The sequence below is a fragment of the Dichotomopilus funicola genome (assembly GCF_033296635.1).
Source record: "Dichotomopilus funicola strain CBS 141.50 unplaced genomic scaffold C8A04scaffold_29, whole genome shotgun sequence".
Classification (NCBI taxonomy): Eukaryota; Fungi; Ascomycota; class Sordariomycetes; order Sordariales; family Chaetomiaceae; genus Dichotomopilus; species Dichotomopilus funicola.
The window spans coordinates 179,876-205,523 of record NW_026944050.1 but is presented as its reverse complement, the minus strand read 5'-3'; the positions used below and the strand labels follow the sequence as shown (position 1 = coordinate 205,523).

General features: G+C 54.6%; 6 protein-coding genes across 6 annotated transcripts; 4 read left to right on the top strand and 2 right to left on the bottom strand.

Annotated features, from left to right (window-relative positions):
• Positions 1-45: 45 nt before the first annotated feature.
• On the top strand, positions 46-1,613 carry C8A04DRAFT_12014 (monoterpene epsilon-lactone hydrolase; the record flags this gene model as incomplete). The annotated part of the gene is made up of 5 exons (XM_062777182.1): positions 46-172; positions 307-356; positions 432-626; positions 705-777; positions 847-1,613. 5 exons carry the CDS (start codon positions 46-48, stop codon positions 1,611-1,613), a joined length of 1,212 nt encoding a protein of 403 aa, XP_062637238.1.
• Positions 1,614-2,344: 731 nt separating this feature from the next.
• C8A04DRAFT_28435 (uncharacterized protein) lies at positions 2,345-3,374 on the bottom strand (the record flags this gene model as incomplete). The annotated part of the gene is made up of 2 exons (XM_062780641.1): positions 2,345-2,859; positions 3,329-3,374. 2 exons carry the CDS (start codon positions 3,372-3,374, stop codon positions 2,345-2,347), a joined length of 561 nt encoding a protein of 186 aa, XP_062637237.1.
• Positions 3,375-4,144: 770 nt separating this feature from the next.
• Positions 4,145-5,311, top strand: C8A04DRAFT_37096 (uncharacterized protein; the record flags this gene model as incomplete). Its single annotated transcript, XM_062783768.1, has 1 exon — positions 4,145-5,311. One exon carries the CDS (start codon positions 4,145-4,147, stop codon positions 5,309-5,311), a length of 1,167 nt encoding a protein of 388 aa, XP_062637236.1.
• A 1,412-nt stretch (positions 5,312-6,723) lies between these two features.
• On the top strand, positions 6,724-9,224 carry C8A04DRAFT_37095 (uncharacterized protein; the record flags this gene model as incomplete). The annotated part of the gene is made up of 5 exons (XM_062783767.1): positions 6,724-7,972; positions 8,293-8,433; positions 8,506-8,796; positions 8,912-9,113; positions 9,173-9,224. 5 exons carry the CDS (start codon positions 6,724-6,726, stop codon positions 9,222-9,224), a joined length of 1,935 nt encoding a protein of 644 aa, XP_062637235.1.
• Positions 9,225-12,598: 3,374 nt separating this feature from the next.
• On the top strand, positions 12,599-19,288 carry C8A04DRAFT_37094 (phosphatidylinositol 4-kinase; the record flags this gene model as incomplete). The annotated part of the gene is made up of 14 exons (XM_062783766.1): positions 12,599-12,770; positions 12,860-13,013; positions 13,133-13,193; positions 13,253-13,304; positions 13,366-13,497; positions 13,568-13,854; positions 13,914-14,015; positions 14,069-14,432; positions 14,491-14,810; positions 15,936-15,994; positions 16,086-16,272; positions 16,360-18,850; positions 18,939-19,143; positions 19,249-19,288. 14 exons carry the CDS (start codon positions 12,599-12,601, stop codon positions 19,286-19,288), a joined length of 4,626 nt encoding a protein of 1,541 aa, XP_062637234.1.
• A 3,318-nt stretch (positions 19,289-22,606) lies between these two features.
• C8A04DRAFT_28430 (uncharacterized protein) lies at positions 22,607-24,403 on the bottom strand (the record flags this gene model as incomplete). The annotated part of the gene is made up of 3 exons (XM_062780640.1): positions 22,607-22,711; positions 22,894-24,260; positions 24,352-24,403. 3 exons carry the CDS (start codon positions 24,401-24,403, stop codon positions 22,607-22,609), a joined length of 1,524 nt encoding a protein of 507 aa, XP_062637233.1.
• Positions 24,404-25,648: the final 1,245 nt, after the last annotated feature.

Below are 25,648 nucleotides of genomic sequence, written 5' to 3'. Positions count from 1 at the left end.
CAACGTACCAACCCGTCGTCAGCAGCCGGTAGGCCACTAGCGGCCATGAACCTCGGCACGGTCGCTTACATTGACTGTTTAATATTTTGTCTCTTCCTGGCGCCAACTCTAGTTTGGAAGGCTGGGCTCTTCGAGACGGTGTGGTGTGCGTTGCAGGCGCTACCTTTTTTGTGTAAGACACTCGGCCCCCCTTTACTTTACATCGTTATCCCTTTCGCATCCCGTTTTAAGTCTACCCCAGTATCGTAAAGAATGGACCTGAAAAATGGCTTACCATCTTTGATGACGGATGGTTCGAGTTCAAAGTGCTGAAATTGCCTATTGTGATCATATGGGACAGGGTTTTGTCCCCCTTTGTGGAGAGGGGCAAACGAACAATCAGATGGGGGTTGGGGAGGGGGCAACGAAATCGGCGGCACCAACGACTGGAGCAACGTCCATTCTCGCAACGAGTGACACTGTTCGAGGATGTCGTGGTCCGCTGCATGCGATATGCGTTTGCGAACGTCCCGCCGAGGATCGGTCGGGTCTTCTTTGCGCGGGAAGTGGCACTCCCGTACTTATGGTTCAGGCTGCTAAGGAAAGGGCACTTTGGGTCGCCAATCTACTGGCGGGAGCATGGTGATGTGCGTGCGATCCACGGTGTTGATCAACCCAGGGTTTGTAGCAAATACGAGAACATTTCGGGCTAACGAATGTGATAGACGGGGTTCCGAGGGATTTGGGTGCGTAAGGATCCTGTGAAGAAGCCTGATTTAGTGCTCTACTATCTGCATGGTAAGACGATGAGGTCGATGAAGACGCGCTTCCAGTGATACAGCCGAGTTGACATAAACAATTCCCCAGGTGGCGGTTTTTCAATGGGTTCTGCCCATTTCTACCTCGAGTATCTCCTCACCTGGCTAGGGCTACTCAGCTTAGCAGGGTACCAGAACCCGGCCATCTTCGCACTCGAATATACCCTCGTTCCCGATGCGCCGTTCCCCACGCAGGTCAAGGAGACATGGAAAGGCTACGAGCATGTCCTGGACGTCACACATAACGACCCTTCCATCGTCTGCGTCAGCGGCGACTCGGCGGGCGCGACGCTCGTACTGTGTCTACTTCTTTGCTTGATGAACAAGCGATTAGCAGTCCCAACCATCTACGGTCGCGAGGAATTCGATCGGTGGCTACCCCCTACGCCTGCGCTCGCCGTCCTAATCTCGCCATGGACCACGCTCGTGTCAACACGACATAGGAATACTGTCAGCGATTATCTAGATGCGCAGAAGCTGTGCCAGTATGGGGTGCAGTTCGCCGGGAGCTACGCTTCGGCGGCCAATCCGTTGGCATCACCGGGCTGCTGCCGGGACGCCTCGTGGTGGAAGCGGGCGAGTCCGAAACGGGGGTTCGTGGTCACGTATGGCACGGAGGAGGTGCTGGCGCCGGCCATCGAAGACTTTGTCGATACTCTTCGGGAGGCCGAAATTGCTGTTGAGAGCAGGGCGGAGCCTGGGGGTATTCACGCTTGGCCTGTCGCCTCCTTATTTCTCTCTAGTAGCCATGAGGGTCGGTTGGATGAGTTAAAAGCTCTAACATACAAGATTAGACAGCGTATTCCAGGGCCGTAAGGGTCGAGAATGAAGATGCGATAAGAAATGCTCTCAGATTAGATCAAGTTTCTTGTACCGTCATGGACGTTTAAGCAGAGCCGACCCCAGAGGCAATGCTCGGTTTCAACAATGCTGTGTTCTGGTCTCCGGCCATTGTTTTGCTCAACAAAACTCATCATAGGGCAGTGGAAGGGAGAGAATGAGATGATTATCCGTACCTTCATGAATTTGTGTTTGGGGAAGAAAATCCGTGGGTTGTACTCGGGGACCCGTTGTTTGGTTGACGCGCCAGTTCCACGCGGCGGAGCCGTGCATGGTGGGGCAGAGGATAAGCGGGTGGCTCGTGAGGCAAGGGTTAGGGTTGGACCAACTAATAATACTTTGTCTAAAAGTTCCTGCTACATTCCGACCTGGTCGCTCACACATCTGTACTACGAACAGCCCCCCCCGGAACAAATCTAGCTTCGCCCTCCTCCTCCAATGCCTCACTCCTCAATATAATCGCTATCGCACACGTGGCTCAGGCGTTGCCGACAATCCTTCAGAGCATTGCATTAGTTTGTGTTCATTGTCCCAGCTCCAAGGCGGGTTGACAAACCTCGTTGCAAAAGAAGTTCCAGCACTCTCCAGGACACCTAAATGGCTCTGCTCCTGTATCTTGGCTTGTTCTGCCACATGTATCTGTTCCACTCTCATCAGCCACGTCTCTCTAAACACGGAACCGGAATTGGTTATACGGCTGAGAAACATTAGGCCAGCAGCAAGCGCAGAGCACCGGTTAACTTACAACAGTTCAGCCTTGTCCAGTCCCTGGGCTTTCCAGCCGTGTAGGTCCTGAGTGCGAAGAGGAACTGCCTTTCCCCAGACCCAACAACGCCGCACTCTGGCAAAAACCCGTCGTAAATCGCACAAACCTTGCGTAGATGGGCTTTCTCGGTATCGGTGATCCTCGCGCCGACCCCCATCATGAGGGCTGCTAGTATTAGGGTTTTAAATCTTGCGCCCTGCATGGCGATTTCGACATCTGACACATCCTGTGTAATGCCAATTTTACAAGCGCGGTACTCGCCGAATAGTTGTTCACCAAGGCCTGCGTCTAGCTTCCGGCGTACTCGCATCATTGCTTCGTTGGCTCTTTTGTTACCGGGGTAGCTGAACGCGCCGAATGCCAGAATGGCGTCATACTCCGGCCCATCGCCATAGCCAGCAATTTCCTCGGCGAGCTCATCCGCGACCTCGGCGGCGGTTTCGTGATCGAAAATCACTGTAGAGAGGTTAGGGATTTAACAATTTTGATAAAACTGCACGACTAATGTGAATTCAAAAGGCACTTACTCGTTCTTGGGAAAGCGGGTCTTAGTCTCGGCGTCAAATTGTACTTGTTGAATATGTCAAAGAGCCGCACCACCACTTCGTTTGGTGACAGAAGCCGTGATTACTTCTTTAGGGGAGCTTTCTTTCCTTTTTGTTCGCGAGGTTGGGAAGGTGAGTGTGGTGATTACTCGAACTCTTCCGTAGTGGAAGGAGCGCCCATGTTTTATACCTACAATAAGAGGGCAGAACCTTAACGTAGAACCTTAAGTGCCCGAGCCGCACAGTATGGGAATATATTCGCTCCCATTAGAATTAGAGTACTGGAATCAAACCGGCATTCGTCCGTTGAACAACAAAGCACTTAAATCGCTGCTATTTAGTTTCATACAAGAACTAGGGCAGATAACAGGATGAAGTACAGAGTAGGGCGCAGGATACATTCCACCAGTCAGATGCTACTCTCATTTTCTCCCTGGTAGTTAACCCTTTTGTACCTATTTCAGACAGCAGATGTTAACCACGAAACACAGATTTATTGAAACTCTGATCTCTAGGGTGCTGGGTAGCTCCGGCTGAAACATGTTTGACGCTGGGTTAACGTGTCATGTGATCTGAGGCGATTCAGATGGATGTAAGTTAACGATACAAGAACAAGAATTTGTCATTAACATCACTCAAAATAGGTAGTATCACTGCTTAATTGTTTTAACAAGTGTCTTCCATGTTGTACCTAGGCAGTGATATGCGAACTTCGGGTCTGTGGAAGACATTCGTTGGATGGTCCAATGAGCCACCCCCATTGCAGTCAAGCGATGCCGATCTTGGTCAAATTACAGACCTCTTCCCATCATCTCAATCTGCACTGGCTCGAGACTGGCCAACAACGGCGTCGCGGTTCTGCCTGAGGAGCCCCACCTTGAACGTGCCCCTCCATTTCGCCCCTCCCCAAACATGGAGGCTCCTGCCGGCTTCAAAGCCCAGCCCCAGGAGCTGAGTCCTTCATAACCCGCCCTGCAGGAGAATACTTGAAGCTCCAACCACCCCGCTCACAACCCTCGTTTCCGCTCAGGTCGTTTGCGAACGCGACTCTGCGCCCCACCCGAAAGAAAGAACACGGAGACCCAGGCAGCCTATCATAAATCAGGCCTCTGAGACGGTCGCAGCTTTGTTTTTTTTCTGTGTTAAATATTTTCTTTGTTTGCTCCTAGCCGGTTCTTTTCCGGCCAGCCGAAGCCATGTCTGGTGACGACACTTATGCGCCCAAGAGCCCCGACCTGTCGTCGTTCAACTCTGGCCCCACCCCGCCTGCGGAACCTTACGAACCTGCAGAAACCCAATTGTTTTCATCGCAGCAAACCCAGCCAAACTTTTCGCATCCGCAGTCCTCTTTGGGCGGCCATTCTTTCTCATTAGGCTCGCGCCAGCCCCAATTTCAAGAGCCCCAGGGACGGCATGACCAGCTCTCAAAACCGCCACAAACTCTCACTTCGGCACGCCCCACTGACAATTGGAGCACCACCAGCCAAGGATTTGGAGGGACTGTCGGTGTAGGAGCATCGTCTGGCGCGCAGCACGAATACTACCCTCCTCGTGCAGCAAGCTTTTCCGCCACAAGTTATTCACCACCCAGCACCGGATACGCGGCACCACAAGTTCCGCAACAGCAACCCGCCTTCTACCAACCTCCATACCGGGGCGCATTTCAGCAGTATCAATATCAACCACAGACATACACTCAACCTTCACCTTATCCGCCACACCAATTCCAGCATCAACCCTACCAACCTACAAACGATTTTCTCGCCGCTCAAGTGCAGTCACAACAGCCCGACGACATGCCCCCAAGGAGAGCAGCCGCGGCAGCCGCGGCGGCAGCAGTGGCGGCTCAGTCGGCGCCTGACGATGCGGGCGGTGACGAGTCTGTAAGCCCCGTGCCGCCAGAAGTACCGGCAACGTCGGCTAGCGCTATTCAAGCGGCGACTGTCAAGACCAAATTCCCGACGGCGCGGATCAAACGGATTATGCAAGCAGACGAAGAGGTTGGCAAAGTCGCTCAGCAAACGCCCATCGCAGTGGGGAAAGCCCTGGAGTTGTTTATGGTAGCACTGGTGACCAAAAGTGCGGAGGTAGCGCGGCAGCGCAACTCGAAACGGGTGTCAGCGCAGATGCTTAAGCAGGTTGTTGAGGGTGATGACCAGTGGGATTTCTTGAGGGACATTGTGGGCAAGGTGGAAGGTGAGGAGAAGGCCGGGAGGGGAAGCACCGCAAGTCAGAGCGGCCAGGGGAAGGTCAAGGGGGAGACTAGCGACACAGACGAAGACATGGGCGTTGCTGCCACTGGTGAGGCAACGTCCGCGGTAAAGAAGAAGAGGGGAGGGGGGAGAAAAAAGAAAGTTCAGTGAAGGAGGGCTGTCGAGGGACGGGAAATTAAGGATAGGAGTGGTTTTTGATGTTTTCGCTGAGGAATATGGCAGACGGGCAACCGAAATGCGAGGGACTGGATGGGAATGGGCGGGGCATATGCCATTTCATGCACAGGGAGTACGGGGCGTTGGGACGGTAAACTTTTGAGCATAGAAATGAGCGACGTTTATACGATGTTTTGATTGTAGTGTAGGAGAATAGTGACACTGGGTAGTGGCGGCGGTTGATGAGAGGTTGATTTGCATGGCCACCTGCTCTGTTGAATGAAGGTTCAAGTCTCTGCTTCGCGCTGTCATAGAAGGGGGAGAAAACAACTAGTTAGGAGTAGAAATGCACGGTTCGGATGTTGTGGAGAGGGGATGATGGTGTGGCTCCCGCTTATCGAGAGGGCAGGTGGTGTTTTGACGGTGTTAGTCAACCTAGACGATAAGGCTCTGCTGCTGCTCCTGCTGGCGTATGCAGCTTTATCGGGTGCAATATTGACGCCCTGCCACCCAAACCTGGGCTTGGCCGTCGGAGTCGGCCGCCAGGCAGGTCGTTCCCGGGAGCTTGCGTCTGGAGTGAAAGTAGGTGGGATGGATGGGTTATACAAAATATTTGAAATACAAAATCAGCTACCTCGTTACCCACCGAGCCGACTCACCGGATTGCGTGGGCTGATGCGTTTTCGGCTCGTCCGATAGGTCCTTTATCGTCCACCTAAACGTGTCTATTCAATCATAGTTCTAGAAGTTTAAACAGAAGAAGCCTTGATAACGCCACAACACTTGAGGAGATCGGTCTGCTCTGCAGGTCTCACTCGATATTCACTTGGCAGGCATGGAGGCTTGGTTTGACAACAAGGATCGCTGAAGTCGCAAGTGAATTTGGGGTTTTGTGCGGGAGGGAGGGGAGCTTGGGGAGGACCTTCCTCGATCGGTAGGGGCTACGTACCTTGGCCCCTGGCGTGGGGAAGTGGGGCCGTGGCAGAGGGACCACCCCGAAGCAATGCAGGAGGCCCAGCGCCCAACGCCCAGGGCAACAACCCCCGAGGCGACCGCCCGGGGTGCGAGCCTGCCATGCTGCTGCTGGGCACCTTCTCTCTCTTGCAGCCTGGCTAGCGCTGCTGTTGGTGGCCCCCTTGGCTTCCCAGCTGAAGTCCTTCCACCATTTCCCGCTTCCATCGTCTCCTCTCCAACCTCCGCGCAACGTACACTAATTACCGTATACGGACGCATTCCCATCCCAAACCGTCGTGTGAGCATTCCGCCCTTACGCATGCTCCGACGCCGAAACAACAACGGCGAGGAGGTTCACATGCGACGTGTCGATCAGCCGGCACCCTCTCTATGTCAGCTTGACACCGCTATGGCCGGTTGAGACTGATGGGGCTTGCGCGGCGCCGTCCACAATGCCAGCTCGGGGTCGATCCCCGGCTCCTAGCCTACCGCCTGTCGCCGACGACGATGCTGCGGCGCCCTTCTCCGAAATATACAAGGCCCCTATCGACTCGACAACCCCCGAGGACACCACCGCTTTTGCCGAGCTCACCGATCGCAGCATTTTTGTGACGGCTAATGGAATCCGCTACCGTCTCGAGAGGATCGACGACGAGGACGGCTACTTGGCGCCTGCTCAACCGCCGCACCACCGAAGTCGAGGTCGCGTGCCCACTTCCCCTTCTTCCTCCTTCTCAGGACAAATTCACCCACCTTCTCCCTCCGCTGCCCAGCCCGCAACCCAGCCCAACGCTTCATACACATCGATCCCCAACGTGTCTGGAACCTCGATTTCCTACCCGGGGCAACAGCCACACCTGCATGCGCCGCCCCACAACAGCGCCGGCTGGGGGCGATCGTCCTCCAATGCCAGCTCATACTCGCGCTCCTCCGGTGCGCATTCGATGTACTCGATTCAATCTGGGTATGCTACGGCCGCCAGTACCATTGCTGTCCCGCCTCGACCAGGTTACCCCAGGAGAGCGGGATCGTTCACCCAAGACGCCGTTGCGGATAACATGGCACAGCTCAATCTGAATGGCTTCGGAGCGAACACATTCTATGGGGAATCGGATGGTGGCGCGCATACTGCGGAAGCCCTCACGGATCCGAGCTTGGGTCCCATGCCACCTATGAGCCCGATCCGCCGCCACACCGACGGGCTTTCCCAAGGGACAGCCTCTCCGGCGATATCCTATGTGACGGCAGTTCAGTACGAACAACAATCGGTGTCTCCCCCAGTGGTATCGGCGTCGTGGGAGTTGCCGACAAGCTATGCCTCACCGCCCTGGACCAGCGTCAACTACCCCAGCTACACAACACAGAGCTCAAAGCTCGTACAAGAGTCGCTCCAGCAAGCGACGGCTAAGACGGGGCTGCCGTCACTTGTGGAAGGCGCCACTCTTATATCACACCCACCGGTCTCCGTGGAGGCGAGCCCTGACCCCTCAAGTCTATCTCTATCAGCGCCACATAAGGAAGTTTTAGATGAGCGGATGATGCGGCATGGGTCATACCCACTTTTACATCACTCCATATCGGCACCGGCGTCACACTCGGGGCAAAATTCAACGTGGGTGAACATTGGGCATGGCGAGATCGATACGCAGACCCCGGTGGTCATACCCGAACCGGCCCACTCTACTTCGGGGGATACGACAAGTATTGGGCGAGATAATGTCTTTCCGGGTGAGGATTTGTTATTTGATGGGTGAGTCACCTTTGGGGTACCTCATAAATTTGAGCCGGTTTGAGTTTAACACGGTTCTAATCGATGTGTTGGGTAAAATTAGGCCAGTCAAGAGTGCCCGAACTCTCGCACCCGAAGCTTTTAAGGAAGGCGTGCTCAAAGTTTTCCGGCATAACATCACGAATGATCTCAGGTTCTACTGCACAGTTGTCAATGAGGCAGAGACATTCCGGAGTACGCCGGACCCCATCAACGAGATTGCTGCTTTCTTGTTACTGACACCCGGGTATAGTCAAGGCAAATAACGCTCAGCTTGTCCCCGTCTACGCCTACGACCAACGGCTGCTCAATGTTGTGTACATCCGGGACGGTGAAAGCAATAACGGAGCTGGATACAGGCCAAGTTGGATTTATCAATTCTCAAGCCTCAGAGGTGTGTGGACAAACATCTAAAACCCCACCATTGTGTGACAAACAATCTGACGCGATATGTTTGTACACCCAGCTCTCTTTGATTTCCAGGCCTGTCTCACAGGCGAAAAAGTTGTCCTAGATATTGGCAGCGTCCGCATGGTGACAATCAACAAGGCCAACGTCTTCACAAACACGCAGTACTCAAGCGCGCGTCTACAAATCTGGCATGAAGCCGAAGGTCGGCGGAATGCTCAGTCAGATGTGGCATCTTTTGTGACGGCTGGTACAGCGCTATCGGGGCCGCTGCGCGAACGTGTGACGGTGAGCTCGTCAAGGTTGATGTTGTATCTGGGACGGACAGAGGAGTATCTCACTTTATTTAGTACGTTGCGCCCCTACCTGGCCCTCGCGAATTCACTCCGAGCGGCAATTGAAGTCCGGGGCCCGTGTGAACTGACAGTTTCCCTCTCCAGTAACCGATGACCTCGAAGTTAAAGCCGAGAGCCAGACGATCGTCAAAATACGGCCCCGGAAGGGGTCGATACGACGCTGGCAGTCTGTCAAGGCGCACCATGTGCCCAAGAGAGGCACTGAGCCAGCCGGGCTGGACATCCATGGCCGGGTGGTAGAGGTGGACGTCGAGTCGGCATACGATTCGTACCGCACTATTAAAATTGAATTTGAAAACTCCCAGAGTATGTTATGTCCCCTCTTCCCCGCCTCCCCATTTCCCCCCCCAGGACCACTGAAACTAACAGCCCCTTCTTCCCTCAGGCCAAGACGTTTTCTTGCGAAAATGGGAAGAAGTAATGCGGGAGCGGAGGCTGCAACGTATGCGGGTTGCAGATTACCGGGACAGGATGAACCATGCAGTCTTTCCTGGACATGTAGCAATGGGTGTTTTTATGTGACCCCGAATGCCTTGGTAGATACTCGGGCTGGGGATGAAACAACGGGAAGCGTCCTTTTGGGTATATCGTCGATTTACTAACGGTCTACATGGAGAACAAAAGGGGAGTAATGGGGGGATAGGGAAAGGGGCGTGCTTTTGGGGCGTTGTGCTTGAGCAATTATCTGTTTGTCTGTTTTGGGAGATACCACACCGCATGGAGGCGGGCATCAATTTTGTAAGGAGATTCCTGGGTTGATGACAGCGGTGATATTGGCAGAGCAAAATCTAATTATCGGCATACTGTGTATTTTGCATATTTCAGTGCAAGTAAAGTAAACAACAGATTTATGGGGGATTTTATCCCTCATCACTCTTCTTTCTCATCCTCGGCTTGTTTATCCTGTCTCTGCGCTAACCCTCATGTTCGGACATTTCTGGATATTTTTTACCCCATTTAATGCTGAATCGGATATCCGTGCCGCAGAGCACCCTTTCACATGCAGTGGCGGCGAGCATGGAGCTGGAAAAACGACCTCTTGCGGAAATGGGCGGCGGCGCATCTTCGGGACTCAAATCCGCAGTGCGAACTGATCCTGCGTTTACTGGGGATGGGGTTACAGCGCAAAACCAGGTGCAGATAAGCAGAGTGACAGACCTGGAAAATGAGAAGCAGCCTGGCGGCGCAGCCCGCCAGAACTATGGGACCCGCATCATTTGATCAATTCCGTCGTGCTAACCTGAACTCCGGGAGGCGGGCAGTCCCGATGGGTGCAATCAGCGCAGTACACTACGTGTACTGGTTTGTTGATTGTGAGTGAGAAATGAAGCAATCGATTAAACCAACTCCACTGCTATCAATTTTCCGTCCTGCAAGATCGTGGTGGCTACCGGGTGGATGACTGGTCAGATCGTAAGTAGTGGGTTTTTGTAATCAGAGTATCCGTAGCGTTTGTCTGTCAAATTTTCGGGGAGACAAGTCATTGGGATCATCTGCAGACTCTTCTCGTTGGTTGCATCGTCGCTCGTTGCCGGGCCTGCCGAGAAATGAAACCGGCATCTGATGATGTCGTTGGGGACTCTTTGAGAATGAACCAGTGGGTGAACGAGGCTATCTGCCTGCCCGGCATCTGCCCCTGTGTCAATTTCAATTCCAATGGTTGGCCCAATCCGGTACGTGGGAAGCGAAAGTTGGGGGGGAATACAACTTCATGTCGTTACGGGCGGAAGGCAGAAAAGTAACTGCAGCGACCGTCGGGCTGGCTCCTTCTTTCTCTGGCAAGTGGTTCCGTCCATGCTTCGGCCCATTGGCTTCATTCCTTGCTTCTCTCCTCAGTGTCCCGCTGCTGGGTTGTCGGCCGCGGCATGGCGCGAAGGGGAGCTCTTATCTCTGGGTCTGTCAAGGTCGGGGGTCAGGAGCATTTGACATGTTCGGCCGGCGGCCAACAAGCGCAAGAGGGCACGCGACCAGGCATCGGATTTGGGATTTGTGGGGACCTTCACCTCAAGCTGATGAATTGGACGGACACCCCAAGGCTCCAGAGTATCAGTGCTCCGCTTCTAGAGCTAAAAACGGCCGAGGACAAGGGTTGAGATGCCACGCGCGTTGCCTTGAAACCTCCCTTTTTTCCTTTTGACTTTGACAAGCAGGGGATGCATGAACAACATCTGAGAAGATCGTGGGAATTCATGAAGAATTAAGGTTTGCCTTGCCCATGCCGACCATGAGCCTGTGTAACGGCGTATTCTCCACACAGCCCTCGCTTTGAGTTGGCAAACATGGCACAGCGACAGCCTTCGGGACGCTGGATGACCCGGTTGGGATCGACCCACTCTGGGTTCCATCGGTCCGTTGATGAAGCCTCCATCGGCCGTTCCCTCTTCTCATGCCAGGAAGCGCCGAAGGGAATCTCAAATACCGCCGGGCTTCGCCGCTCCCTACCCAAGACTGCGTACGTCTGGAATCAGAATTGACGATGAGCCCTAGCAGGTAGTTTGGAGTGGACCCTATTCCCTTTCCAACCATTAACCTCCATATCGACCCCACGATAGGCGAGGTCTTGTGTGGGAGCGTTTGAAGGAAGCGAGAGGCTCTTTGGGCCTTTCCCAACCTCTAACTTTCCCACTTTCGGGGTCTGGGCAAACCCCCCGCGATTTCCTGGCCAGTCTGTCTCTTCGCGAAGGCGGAAAGACGGCTGAATGAGACAACTTCCTCGCTTCCCAGGTCTTGGCTCTGTCCGCTTAGTGGTTCATTCTTCATGTGCCTTGCCCCCTCTTCCCCGACTTTCCTTCAGCTTGAGCATTATGTGCAGCTTGTGGGTGGTGATGGTGGTGGCTCCATGCCTTTGACAGGGATTTCTCCTGCGCGCTGTGGGCACGTCCATATCGGACGGGCACCCAGACATGCGACACCCTAGTCGATGTGACACTGGGGGAGTGCTGGGAATGGTCTGGGGTACGGGGTGGTGTTGGGGGCGGCCCTGTGCTTGCTGCTTTGATGACATGAGATGAGATGAGATGCGGCTCTGCTGTTCCTTGCTGGGTTTGTGGTTGTTTCTTCCCTTTTTCTCTTTTTCATCGATTCCTTTGGATTACCAAGCTGGCGGTTTCTTGACTTTGACTTACATTTTACCTTTTTTTTTCGATCCCTGACGCCACGCCACCCTTCCCCATTCCGAGCCTGTACTATCAATCGGTTTCCCCTCCTCCCCTCAGCTTTAGCGGACTCTTAAGACTGGACGCCTTGTGACGCCAAATCGGGCTGTGCTTGCGGTTTGCGTTCTCTTGAACGGCCTCGGTCGCTTTCTTGGGTTTGCTCTGCGCGCACGCTCTGCTTCCGCTGCTGCAGCCAGCCTCGTTTTATCCGGGACCTGATCGGGGCCGCGCGGGTTCATCGAGCCTCGCGGTCTTCCTTTTTCGGCGTCGGTGGATGGAGTGACAACTTGCGCCAACCCGGGCTGCATGTGGCGGGGTGGTTGGTGAGGTGTTCCTGGGCCCGACTTTGCGACTCGTATGAATGAACGAAACGAATGATCAAGGAAGGATTTGCGACCCTTTTTAACCACCTATTCGCGGCTTGTTCGGTCCTTTTTTTGGTTTAAAAAAAGAGAAACAAATTGGGCGAATTCGGTCAGAACAACATCGGCCGACGAATCGGCACTCGCATATTGCAGTTGAAATTGACCGAGCGTGGAGCGGCTTCCTTTTTCAACTGAGAGGTGGCACGGTCGGTATCTGAAGAAAAGAGGAGGAAGAGGCTGGAGAGGAACAAGCCGCAAGCAACGGCATGGCCGATATGCAGCGCTTGGAAATCTTTGAGCAGCCCGTGGCTAGCAACGACCCCGAAAGTCAAATAGGCGGCGACGAAAATGGGACTTACAACGGAACCATCTACAGCAGCGGGTTGGTACCGGCGAGTGGAAAGGACGACGATGCGAGCGATTACCGTGATTTTGTTTACCCCGAGGGTTGGTTCCCCGCTATGCTTTTCTCGTTCAGCCTTCGGAAACATAAACGAGCTTTTGGATCCTAACACGGCTGGGGTGTGGTGTTCTAGACAGGAAACTAGGGCTATGGTCGACCGCGTTTCTTATCATCAACCGGGTGGTAGGCGCAGGGATATTCTCGACTCCCGCCGGCATCGTCAGCTACCTTGACAGCGTGGGATTAACGTTGATCTTTTGGGCTTTGGGGGGGTTCATGACCTTCTGGTGAGTCCTGATGAACGACCCCCTGGTTGATGAAGTGAAGAAAGTGGGCTAACGTTCGACAGCGGGTATGATAAGCCAATATGTTATTCAGTCTCAGTTTTTAATTGACGTTGTGTTAGTCTGTTTGTCTACCTAGAATATGGCATTGCCATGCCTCGATCCGGAGGCGAGAAAGTCTACGTAAGCGGGCATTTGGTTTCTTCTGGCGCTCAAGGGTTAACGTAACATGCTCTTTCTAGCTAGAACGCGTGTATCAACGACCAAGATACTTAGCCACATGCATTTTCGCAGGTTTGTAGTCATCGTGGCCCTTACATGTGCGTACATGTTACTCACCCCTAATCAATGCTAGTGCAATTCGTCCTCTTTGCCATCTCTACCGGTAACAGTATCAGCTTTAGCAGTTACCTACTCCAAGCTGCCACAGGGACGCCACAAGAAAACACGTGGCTCAACGTGGGGATTGCGATTGCCACCATCACGGGTAATGAAGCTCCCTTTACATCCCCCGTATCCCGTCTAGTGTAATGTCCACTGACGACCCTCCCCCCTAGTGGTTTGCCTCATCCACGCGTTTGCACCACGATGGGGTATCTGGCTGAGCAATGGTTTCGGCACCTTTAAGCTCATCATGCTCACCTTGTTGGTCTGCACCGGGTTCGCCGCTCTCGCTGGGCGGACAGTCGCACCAAGGCCGGATAACTTTTCTAGTTTTCACGGGGCGGGCTCTTCTAGGAGGGACCCGGGCAATTCCCCTGCTGCGGCGGGGGCGGCTGGCGGGTATTCGATTGCGTTACTGCAAGTCCTTTACGCGTATAGTGGGTGGGAAAACGCCAACTATGTGAGTTGGTTTCCAGTCCGACGCAATGGAATATGACGACGTATACTGATGGGGCCTAGGTTCTCACCGAGGTTCGAGACGCTCCCAAGACGTTGAGAAAGGCGGCACCAATTTCTGTTTCTATCGTCACGGTGCTGTATATCCTCGCCAACATCTCATATGTGAGCATGCCTGCATCTTCTCTACTTTCCCCCTTCTCTAACTAGAATCTTAGTTCGCGGCCATGAGCAAGCTTGAGATCGCCGAAGCCAAAATCGTTGTAGCGGCGCAGTTCTTCGAAAACACATGGGGGGAGAGCAACTTCGTTACCAAGGTGGTGCCGTTATTTATCGGCCTTTCTGCCCTCGGCAATGCCTTTGCCCAATCCTTTGCCATGCCCCGAGTAAAACAGGAGCTGGCTAAGGAGGGTGTGCTGCCGTGGTCTCGGCTCTGGGCGAGTGACTGGCCGTTTAATGCACCTACAGGGGCCATTTTCTTGCATTGGATTATTACTGTCATCTTCATCCTCGGGTCGCATACGGACGACGTCTACGCATTTGCCACCAACGTATTTGTTTACAGCGGCAACTGGATTAAGTGTATGATGCCCTGCACCCTTTGCCTCACACCCAACATGACGCTGACCTTTGTTTCTAGTCTTCCTTGCTGTGGGTCTTCTTTACCTCAATTATGCACCATCCGAACGCTGGACCGAGCAGCGCACCACCTTCCGCAGCTCGCCTGTCCTCACCATATTCTGGACCCTTGCACTGCTATTCGTGCAGGTGGCGCCCTTCATCGAGAATAATTTCCTCAGCCACGTAAAATATTATGTCTTCCCAACGCTCGGCACCAGCTTGTTGGCCATCGGCACGATATACTGGCTCGTGTGGGCCAAGTTGTTACCAGCACTAGGTTACCACATCCAGCATGAGATTGTGCAGATGCCGGATGGGAGTGAAAGGGTCAAATACAAGGTGCGTCTGGTCTTTAGAGTGCCTTAACGGATGATATGTTTTGCTGACGTTGATATTTGCAGAGAGTCAAGCCGAAGAAAAGGAAAAGGGGGCGGGGACAATGGAATCGGGAGAGACAATTTGTCTGGTGAATGTAATGGCTTTTTTTTTGGCTTTTTTTTTGGGTACAAATGCGGCATGGAGTTTTGGTAGGGTTACGTGCTCCAAAAAGAAATTGGAAGAGAGAATTTCAAAAGGTACAGCTATAACAAACCGTTTGGGTAGCACTCGTGCATTCTCACGTTGAGCCCAGGCGTTACCGAGCACACACACAGAGAGAGAGACCACGGGAGGCACTGGGGGACCAGATGGTGTATGACCAGCGCACTCATTGCACAAACACGCGAGAAAATCACTTCTAATCGCTAGATTCAGAGCCAAAAGCCCAAATATCTCCTAATCTTCCTTTCCACATCCCCTCATGGAATCGGGATCTGGGGCCCGAGCCGGAGGCCCGGCTAGTGGGGCAAAAATCCCGTGTTCCGCAAACGATAGGAGCGGAGCAGGCGGGGCCCCTGAACCCCCCGGGAGTGGCTGAATGGAGCTATTGGCTCAGTTGTCCTCAACGTGCATCGTGAACGGGCCAATTCTGAACAAGCTTCACCATCGTCGCTCCCCCTCGATCAGACTCTTCGACGCGCCGCATCGAGAATTCCTTCGAGGACGGCCCCTGAGTATTAGCAAGCGACCGCAGCCCGGCGAGCTAGCCATGCTGCTGCAGTTGTGCGCGCCAGGACCTGCTATTACCAAGAACATTCACGATCCTATTGTCGCCGACGCCGAGACTTGATCCCATCAGCGCGGCCACCCACCCGCTTCCCGACCGATCTTTCCTGCCGGCCTACTTTTCGATTTCCCAACTTCCTACCGAGCTAGCATTAGATTCAATGAAGACGGCCTCGAGGACATGACATGGGCCTGCCGCTTCTGCCCTTCCCCCACCACTACCACCACTGCTATCGCCAGTTTCATCACCACTGCTTGCGCTAGTACCACCGCTGCTGCTGCAGCTGCCGCCCCCTTTTCCGCCCGATCTAGCCGAGACCCCTGACGCCGCCGCGACCAATGTCTTGGGACTTGCTAAAGCGGTTCCTCGAGAGCGATGTCTTCAACCAGAATCCTTTCCTCTCGGTGTCGTACCTTTCGTATGTGGCCGCCCTGAGCCTCGGACTTTACTTTTTCAAAAAAAACATCCCGCCTCCTCCCGCATCGCTGACAGGTTCCGTTTATGTTCAGTCGTTATGCCGACCACATAGGCATCCATTACGTGCTCTGCAGCAAGCTGCGACAGTTTCCCTACGAGGACATAGAATTCTTCCTCCCGCAGCTATGCCACCTGATCATCAGTGTCGACAACGAATCGATGGCCCTGGAGGAGTTTCTGCTGGATCTGTGTGAAGAATCGGTTACTGCTGCATTATTGGTCCGAGACCCCGTCCCTCATACACGTTGCCGCGAGGTCCGGGAAAGATAACGTTGATGACCGACCGCTGACACCCCGAATTTGCAGACCTTCTGGCTGTTCCAAACATACCTCCACGATCTTGCCCCGAATCCCCAAACTGAAGCCTTCAAGATCTGTCGCCGCGTATACAATAAGGTGCAACACATTGTCTTTGGCCTTTCCGAGAGCGTCCGTCACGAAAAAATCACCGATAATGCCTTGCCAGTCACGGTCCTAGGCAGTTTCGTGTTGGCCAGCATTGCATGCCCCCTGCTACCGCACTGGGCGGGCCCCCTAGCGATTGCCCAGTCGAGAAAGCCACGCCCCGTCGAGACGATATCATCCGAACCCTCCGTTGCTGCGAATAAGAACGTGCCGACCCGGGCACACACCATCACGGCTGGGAATACGAGATCGAAGCGGGCAAAGGACGGGCGAAGTGTGAGCGTCCAGGAGGGGAAGCTACCCGGGGGTAGTCCGCGCAAATCAAGGAAAAGCAAGTCGGGATCAAAATCGAGTCGGCCAGGGTCGAGGTCGAAAGCAAGCGAGACGGAATCATCGAAACCCCATGAAGATGGAGCTGAGTTGTCCGGCCAGCTCGAGAACCTCGCACTGGAAGCCCGCATAAGTTCGGCGTCGTTACCTCTTCCAGACCCTAGGCCGCGTCTCGTCACACGGCCAACTACGCCCGTCTCAGCCGGCTTGCACCCGCCCGACGCCCTGTCTAGAAGGCATCCGCATCATGTCAAGACGCTTCTGAGCCAGGCCGAGATGACAACGACTCAAAAGACACAACTACTCCGCCAAAACTACTTTCGTTGTCAGACTGCGTTCTTGACGGCACTCGAAGGAATCTCGAACCGCTTGGTGGTTGTGCCGAAGCCGGCTCGTCTTAGTGCGCTTCGCGCAGAACTGGCCCTCATCGCACGAGATCTCCCTGCGGAAGTCGATATTCCGGTGATTTGCCCTCCCGAGCTGGCGAGTGGTTCTCCGTCCAAGAGCCGCCACCACAGGATAGTACGGCTCAACCCGGCCGAAGCTACCGTGCTGAACAGTGCCGAAAAGGTGCCCTACTTGCTGATGGTAGAAATACTCCGGGATGACTTCACTTTCGACCCGGAGACCCAGGACAACCAGAGACTGTTGACAACACTGTTAGCCGAACAAGGGACGCGTAAGAGGATATTTGATCTGTCGGATGCGCCGGGGATACCTTCGAGCTCACGGTCAGCGGAACCTGTCGTGGATAGTGTCTTTGAGCCATCATCCGGGGATCTCGGCAGTTCGCCCATGCTCAAGCCCACCGATGACGAGTTATTCGGCATGGCCCCTTCGCAATCGAGCTTTTCCTTGGGCATGTCGAGTGTCAACTCGCCGACCCCGGCACTTTCGGAGAAGGCGTCACCCCGCAATTCCGGTGGTTCGTGCGAACCCATGAGCCCGCCACTCAGAAGGCGACTAACCCTCACCGGCGCTCGCCTGAACTCTGTTGATCAACCCGACTTTTCGGCGCTGGCCATCCACATGCGCACAGCCTCGCAGATGCTTGCCCAGCTAGATGCGACGAGTGGGAAACGGCCGCGGCAAGAAGTGGCTGCTATCCGCGCGCGCATCATCGCGAGCATGCAGAGCCTTGAGGAGCAAAGCTTCGACTTGGACGATGGACAAGGCCCGACCTTTGATATGATCATGGCACGCGCACAAGCCGCGGCGGCGACCGCTGCAGCAACCACAGGGACGTCTGATGGCAGTGGTGCAGGATCTGATGGGGGCGCCGAGGATTCCCCCGTTGAGCCGAACCTTAACGCCAACGCCGGCATCGACCGCATGGAGAACGACATCAAAACGGGCGGGCTGCAACGCAAAGGCGACCGCGATGACCCCAGCGCAGCCGTGTTTGGCGAAGCTTGGGAAACCAAAAAGGAGCGCATCCGCAAGTCGTCGCCCTACGGATGGATGAAGAACTGGGATCTGGTCAGCGTAATCGTCAAGACGGGATCGGACCTGCGACAAGAGGCCTTTGCCTGCCAGTTGATCCGCGTGTGTCACCGGGTCTGGGTGGATGCCGGCGTGCCCGTGTGGGTGAAATTGATGCGCATCCTCGTCACGGGTGAGTCGTCGGGCCTTATCGAGACTATCGCCAACGGCGTGTCGCTGCATTCTATCAAGCGCAGCCTGACACTGGCGACTGTCGAGTCGGGCCAGAACCCGCGGCGGCGTATCGCCTCGCTCAAGGACCATTTCGTCAAGGTGTTTGGCCTACCCGAGAGTGATGCGTACCGTGCCGGCGTGGATGCGTTCAAGCGCTCGCTGGCGGCGTATAGCGTCATTTCGTATGTCCTTCAGCTCAAGGACCGGCACAACGGGAATGTACTCATTGATAATGAGGGGCATATCATCCACATTGATTTTGGGTTCATGTTATCTAATTCGCCGGGGTCGGTTGGGTTTGAAGCCGCGCCGTTTAAGCTGACGTATGAGTATGTGGACGTGCTGGGTGGCGTGGGCTCGTCGGATTTTGATGACTACAAGCAGCTTTGCAAACAGGCGTTTCAAGGTATGTCCCTTCTCTTCTCAGGATCCCTTCTTATTTTACCTACCGGATATGCCAGCAGCGGATGCTAACCTAACCCTTTTTTACGCAGCCCTCCGCCGCTCGGCGGATAATATCATCGACTTGGTTTCCATGATGGGCCGCGACTCGAAGATGCCGTGCTTCGGGGCCGGGGTTTCGCAGGTCACGACCGCGCTACGCCAGCGATTCCAGCTGCAGCTGAGCGCTGATGAGGCCGAGCAGTTTGTTGAGACGGACCTCATTGGCAAGTCGCTTGGCAGTTACTACACACGACTGTGAGCCATCCCTTGCCCTTCTTTTTCCCTTTTCGTTTCTACTACTGTCGATGAGTCGCAACCGACTTGGGAACGAGTGAGGTGACTAATTGTGCCGTTCTTTAGTTATGACACCTTCCAGTATAGGACACAGGGGATCTACTAGACGGATGGGGTGGCTTGGGCTAGTTGGGCTAGAAAGAAGGAACAGATGGGTGGATGGACTGGGAAGAAAATGGCTGATGATGATGGTTGGTTGGGTTTGGGAGGGCCTTAATAAATCGGAACGGCCGGTGTTGGCTCCTTTCCGTCGTATATACACTGGCTCCTTGGTTTTCATGCTCCAAGTTGTGGGCGGTACTTCCCCGCCTCGATTACTTTCGCCACGGACAAAGAAAGGCATATCGCATGGCGTTTGTTTACAGTAGGAATGTGCACATTCATGTACCAGCCACGCCCACCAGCTAATTCCACACACGAAACCCACACGGCTCTAATACTCGAGCATTGAGCCTAGCCTTGGTATTTGACGGTATCATGTCCCCCGTCTCATCGTGAATACCATGAATCTTCTTCACCTTGTGGCAGTAGCCTCGGGAGCATCTAGTTCTGTCCTTTACAGACTCCCCGTTGTCACACCTCAGACGTGCGACGTCCTTTTGGTCGGGAGTAAGGTAACACACCATCGCTTGGGGCGGTAAAATGCGTGTGTAATAGATCTAACTACCAGCGCTCGAAATCGGTAGCTTGTGGCAAAAGATTTCCCGGATTTTGGAGTGCTAGAAAGTGTTGTGAGGCTGCCCTAGTAACGTTATTACATGGTTGCGTCGTTGAGGCTTCAAAACACCAAGCGACTTAGGTCACATCACAGAGCTCGGCAGGTCGCACGCGGGCGGGTCACAGCTTGGGCTACATATGTACGAAGTACATACTGCGCCAAGACTCACATTTCAGTCTGCACTCCATGAGCCCCATCCCACCTTCAATGATCTTTCCGGTGAGATCTTGTCGACTTGATTGACCGACAAGTCGATTATGTTCCCCTCAATAATGGAGTCGGCGATGGATCAAAACAGGCTCAATGGACGCACAACATTGCAACCCAGCTGCCACGCGTGACGACCTGTCGTTGCCGCCGAGACCAGTCAGGCTAGTCCGCCTCACAAAACTCCGATCATCCCCAAATATTTCCCCATTTGGGTTTCAACCACGACCTCATCTCTTGACGATTCCTTGATGACGTGAACGGCAACCAAGCGTATGTCCATATCCCGCACGCGGGAAACTGCCGAGCTGCCAATAGCCCAGGGCGGAGAATCCCGCCCCTCCAATACTGACCTTGTATTCTTTCTTTAAAAAGAAAGCAAAGGTCCCGAATAGTCCACCTACCGCAGGGCTGTATATCACTCTGTGGGTGTGGAGCATGGAGGCAAAGTCGACCCGCACGGCACGACGAGAATGGAACAGGCCATGGACAAGCTAAACCTGTGCGATTGCTTAACGCACGAGTTACCGAGGAAGCCTGGCGTCCAGTCGGCCAACTTTTGGCTTGAGCCTCATTCCAGGCTTGGAGCCATCGAATCAACCCTAAGTCGACGGCTGGAGATGGGGGTGGTGTATCGCGATACCCAGCCCGTGCCGATCAGTACTTTCAAGGTGGTCTTGGTCGCCAGCGGCGGTAAATTCAATTCTGATGAGGCTTCGGGATGAGATGAGCCGGAAAGTTGTCCTTGCAAGTTGGCCGCCCTGTAACTTTCTTCCCATACCCAGGCCGTGCCCATTGATTGAGTCGCCTCCTTGAGTAGGAGGCAATCCTCGCGTATTACCCATTCATGCTTTTTGTATCAAAGCAGCTTACGCAGTACAGTACCGAGGCGGCGGCGGGGAGTCTCGTCGGAGGGCTTTTGGTGAGCGAAGGGGCAGGCGATCCATCTCGAGAACCTTTAGGTCCGTTCGCCTCGGGCTGGCCGCGGGACCTGGCCGCTTTGTTGCCGTTCCTGCATCGCGACCAGGGATTCGCCCGTTGGTAGCCAGGGCCGCCGAATCAGGCTATTGCCCTCTGTCCCGTTGCCGCCCACACTCTCTACCGACCTCCAGGACGGCCATGTTTGTCATGATGGCAGGCTGGGCGGCAAATGCGGCTGAAAGAGCACTTGCTGCTAAGTTGGGCGTTTGGAGGGACCTGCGGCATTCGTGGGATTCACAGTGCCGTGGTCGCAGTTTTGCCCTTGAATCACCGAGTCCTGCTGGTCCTAAAGACACGGGGCTTTGCCATTTTTCTTTTTGGAGAGGTGGGGGGGGGGGTTCGAGCAAGGTCTCAACCAGGGCGCCAAATCCTCGTGATGGCTCTATTTCAGCTCGCCCACCCCCGAGCATTGAGGCGCCCCAGGGCGTGACGATAATGAGGGCGCGAGGGACACCCACGCCTTGTCCAAGCTGTCGTTGCATTTTGCCCCAGGATGATTGCTACATCAGGTTCGTAAAGAAAATCCGACTCTTGATACCCAACTATGTCAACGTCTTCTTGATCCTTGCGGCATTTTGATCGAGCCGTGGGGACGAGGCGTCGAATAATAGGACAGATATGGGGGTGGCGCCGTGGGGGGGAGCTATTCCTCGCCTTGGCCTATCCCCTCCCCATTTCGTACTGCTGCCGGAAGCTAGTTATCGAACGTCAAAGATGTCGGCGGATTTACGTGGGCTTCCTGATTTGGGAAAATGATGCAGTGGCGGTACGACGGTATGTCGGGGGGGGGACACCGAGATGTTTACACAGATTCACACGGAGGAAGTACTCCCTAGAAATGTAAGTCTTGTCATTAAGGGTTTTCGATCGAGTAAAGAATGCTTTCCTGTCTCTCGCGTACCTCACCTGTTGGCTACTGTCGGTTGAGCTCCACGTCTTCAATTCATGAGAAACAAAGGATCGAGAGCGAGCATGAAAAGATCCGGTTGTCAGGACAAATACAGGGGTAAATACACATCAAGCTATCTGGTGCTGCGGGTATCGGGATTATGGTGTTGTGGCGAGTGTGGAAATACAGAAAAGTCTAACCACGCAAAAAAAAGAAAAAAGGAAATAACATTGAGCCAGAAACAGGGGAAAGTGCAGTGTTGAAACAGGAAACAGGAAACAGGAAAGCGCGACCCTCCAAAAGCCCACCTCCTACCTTCCTTCCCCAATTGTAACGAAGCACAGCCAACCTTTTCCAAACCAAAAACAAAGGCCCACCATTTGAAGCACAGCTCGTTTTGTCCAACCCGATGATCAACTGCCATGACGCCCAAGTCACACAACACCTCTCGGGTTCTCCCGTCGACAGCCTCACTTTCACTACTCCCACGTTTCCTCACCCTCCCACATGCCTGCCTACTGTCCACCGCAAAGAGGTTGCGCCTCGTTACATCTACACCTCATCAACAATTTCCCGGAGGAGCCGGACTTCCCCAGGGAAACACCCCGCGGGTATTGGTGGCGTTACCCTCACCGGAGGTCAGAGATTCCATTTTTGTAAGCCACGGAACGGATGCGGTCCTGTGAAGTTGGCTTGACGCCACGTTTCCGTTCGAGTTGCCAGTCCCGTTGTTGCTGTTGAATTTGTTGTTGATACCATTCCCGTCCACGCGCCCAGTCACACCTGGAGGTGGTGGGGGAGGGGGAAACCAAGGTGCGTTACCTCGAGTTTGACGTTGCCCCTGATTCTGTTCCGCACCCGCACCCGCACCCACGCTCTCAAGCGGGATTGGCATGCCAGTCGTCTGATTCCATACATCGACCTCAAATACCGGAATCACCGCTGACGACGAGGTCGATGGCAACAGACCCTCTATTACCCGTGCCAAATCTGCCCTTCCACTTCCACTTCCACCACCAGCAGCGGTACCAGTGCTGCTGGTCTCGCTGCTCCACGCGCCCAAATCATACACCACCCCGTCCACACTCACATTGCGCAAGGCAGCCTTCAGGCCGGAAAACACGGTGGGAGCAGCGCTAGGTTGAATGTTCTCAAAGGAGTAGGGCCTGCGCTTGACGTAGGAGAGGGCGGCCTGTTGGATGCTGTGGGGGTATAGGGCGAGGCGCTCGAGAACGCGGTGCTCGCCGTGGCCGCGCCAGCGGATGCGTAGGGCAATGTCGTGCGTTTTGGGCTGAGGTTGGGGCTGGTTCGGGGTGGGTTGAGTAAACGGAGGCGGAGGTGGGGGTGGAGGAGGTGGTGGGACGAAGCGTTGCGGGCGGAAGGGAGGATTGTTAGCGTTGGCGGCGGTGGTGTTGTTGTTACCGGGAGGGTATGACACGTTGATAGGAGGTATCGGTGGCATACTGAGGGGGCGTGGCATATGACGAGGGGCGCAGGATATGGAGGATGGCGGCGGAGGAGGAGGAGGTGGTGGTAAAAGTGAGGCTGCCGAGGTAGCGGGATATTTGGCGGTAAACTTGGGAAGTCCAGGTACGAAAGGGCGCGGATCGGGGTTAGCGCTATTGGCGGGTTTGCCGAAGGCGCTGAAAGGGGCCATCCGACGAGAAGACTGAGGGGCTGGAGGGGGAGGCCGGGAGCGGTTGTCGTCGTGGCTCTCATAATCGGACCCGGATTCGGAGGAGCTCGTATCGGAGCGGATCGAACGGGATCGTGTCCGAGTGATGGGCAACTTGAATGGAGAACGGGACCTGGAACGACCCCGTCTCTCCTTGGGGTGGCCGCTTTCCTTCGCCTTTGTAGCCTGTCTTGTCTTGGCCGGCGATTGTCTTGTCTCTATCCTGCGGCGGCTCTTGCGCTTGGCCTGGCCGACGGAGGTGATAGAAACGGTCTCGTCATCGGACAAAGACTCGTAGTCGTCGAGCGTCACGGTGGACGAGCCGCTGTCCTTCTCAAACTCCACGCCATCATCTAGTTTGACATGCTGCTCCTTGGGTTGCGAGACGAGGCCAAATCCATGGGCATCGACGTGCTCCTGAACGGCTTCTGCCGACTTGGTGAGAAGCAATGCCAGGGCGTCCTCATAGCGGGGCGCGGCTGCTGACAAGACGGCCTTGCGGGCACCGTCTTGCGTTTTGAGAACGATGGCCTTGAAGTTACCCGCAGCTTCCCGGGTGAGAACGAGTGAGAACCGGGCGTCGGGTCCGTAGGTGAACTCGCAGTTCTCTGCGCGCGAGAACAGTAAGTAGTGGGATCATGGGTTTAAGGGGGGGTTGTTTCCTGGTGAGCAGCAGAAGAGTGAAATCGGCAAACTCACCGATTACTTGAGCGCGCGCATCGCGGGGGTAAAGGTTGGATCCGGAGCCCATCTCAAAGCATGGGAGTGAGAATGGTCGTGGAAGCTGGCAAGAGTTAGAGGCAGGGAGATGGACGAGCATTGGGAGTCACTCGAAGCGAAGAAGTCTGTTCTGGCGATGATCGATCACTTCACGGAATCTGGGAAATGAGACAGAACAGGGACTGGAATTAGATTTATATGTCGGTACGGGCAACCCCCATCCCTCCTCGTTCCGCCGGGGCGGCCCCCATCCCATTCTGAGGCTCGTTCTGTGTCGCGGCGCCAGTGATGCGGTACCGAACGCAGAGCGGGCGACCGGGCAGGTTACACGGGAGTTGCTCTCCTGGGGGACGGGAAGGAAAAGTGAGGCGAGGCCGCATGCAGCCTTGGGTGCACGGGGGCGTATTGGTACGGTAACTAGTTAACAGGGGTGTAAATCCACGAAATTTGAACGGATGGATCAGCTCAAGGGCCCGGGGACTCCGTGGACGCACCCGGGCACCAGCACGGCATTTAACTAATTATTGTACTATGTAGTTCGTGTAGGTACAAAGCTATGAAGATACTTACCGTTGTTAACCATATGCGTCGTTCGTGTCCCTGCTGCAGCGCCTCGGGCTTCAATCTGGAAACCGGGGGTTAGTCACACGTAACCCTTCTTCCCAGACTTCTACTCTCCATTTCGTGAGCGGTGAACGAGTCTGGGCGAGCCGCCGACCTGCACTGCATTGCAGCCCGGGGAAGCAGACCGGGAACCCGCGGCATTGTCGGGTATTTCGAATAACGATGATGGTCAGACGAAGACATGAAAAGTCAGTCCGTTACCGGTTCAGACCCTGTCGGATTCCTAACGTTAGCCCGACATTCGGCCAGCCGGTGTCCGTCGGCAAAAGGGCTTGTGTCTTGCAGTCAGCCACATCTCGGCGTAGCTATTTAACTTGGGGCATCGCCATGACTTCTCGATTTCTGTGGGAGAGAAAGTTGAAAATTACCAACTGAGACACGAGGAGATTGTAAAAGTGTTAAGTCACGGTTACCCAGGGTGGGTCTCGTCTGGGCACGGGTTACCTGTAACAAGTTTCTTGTATCGCATTGTGTTATGCCTAAACGCCTAAACTAGAGAGAAGCGAAGAAATCGAGAAAGGACAAGCAACAAAATTTCGGACCACTCTTCGTGGTCGACGCCAAGGTAGCTCGGGGTAGGATCGGTGAATTCCGAACACACCGGGGGACAAAAGCGCCCAGAAGATTCGATCAGACGGTTGTCCTGCGGCAC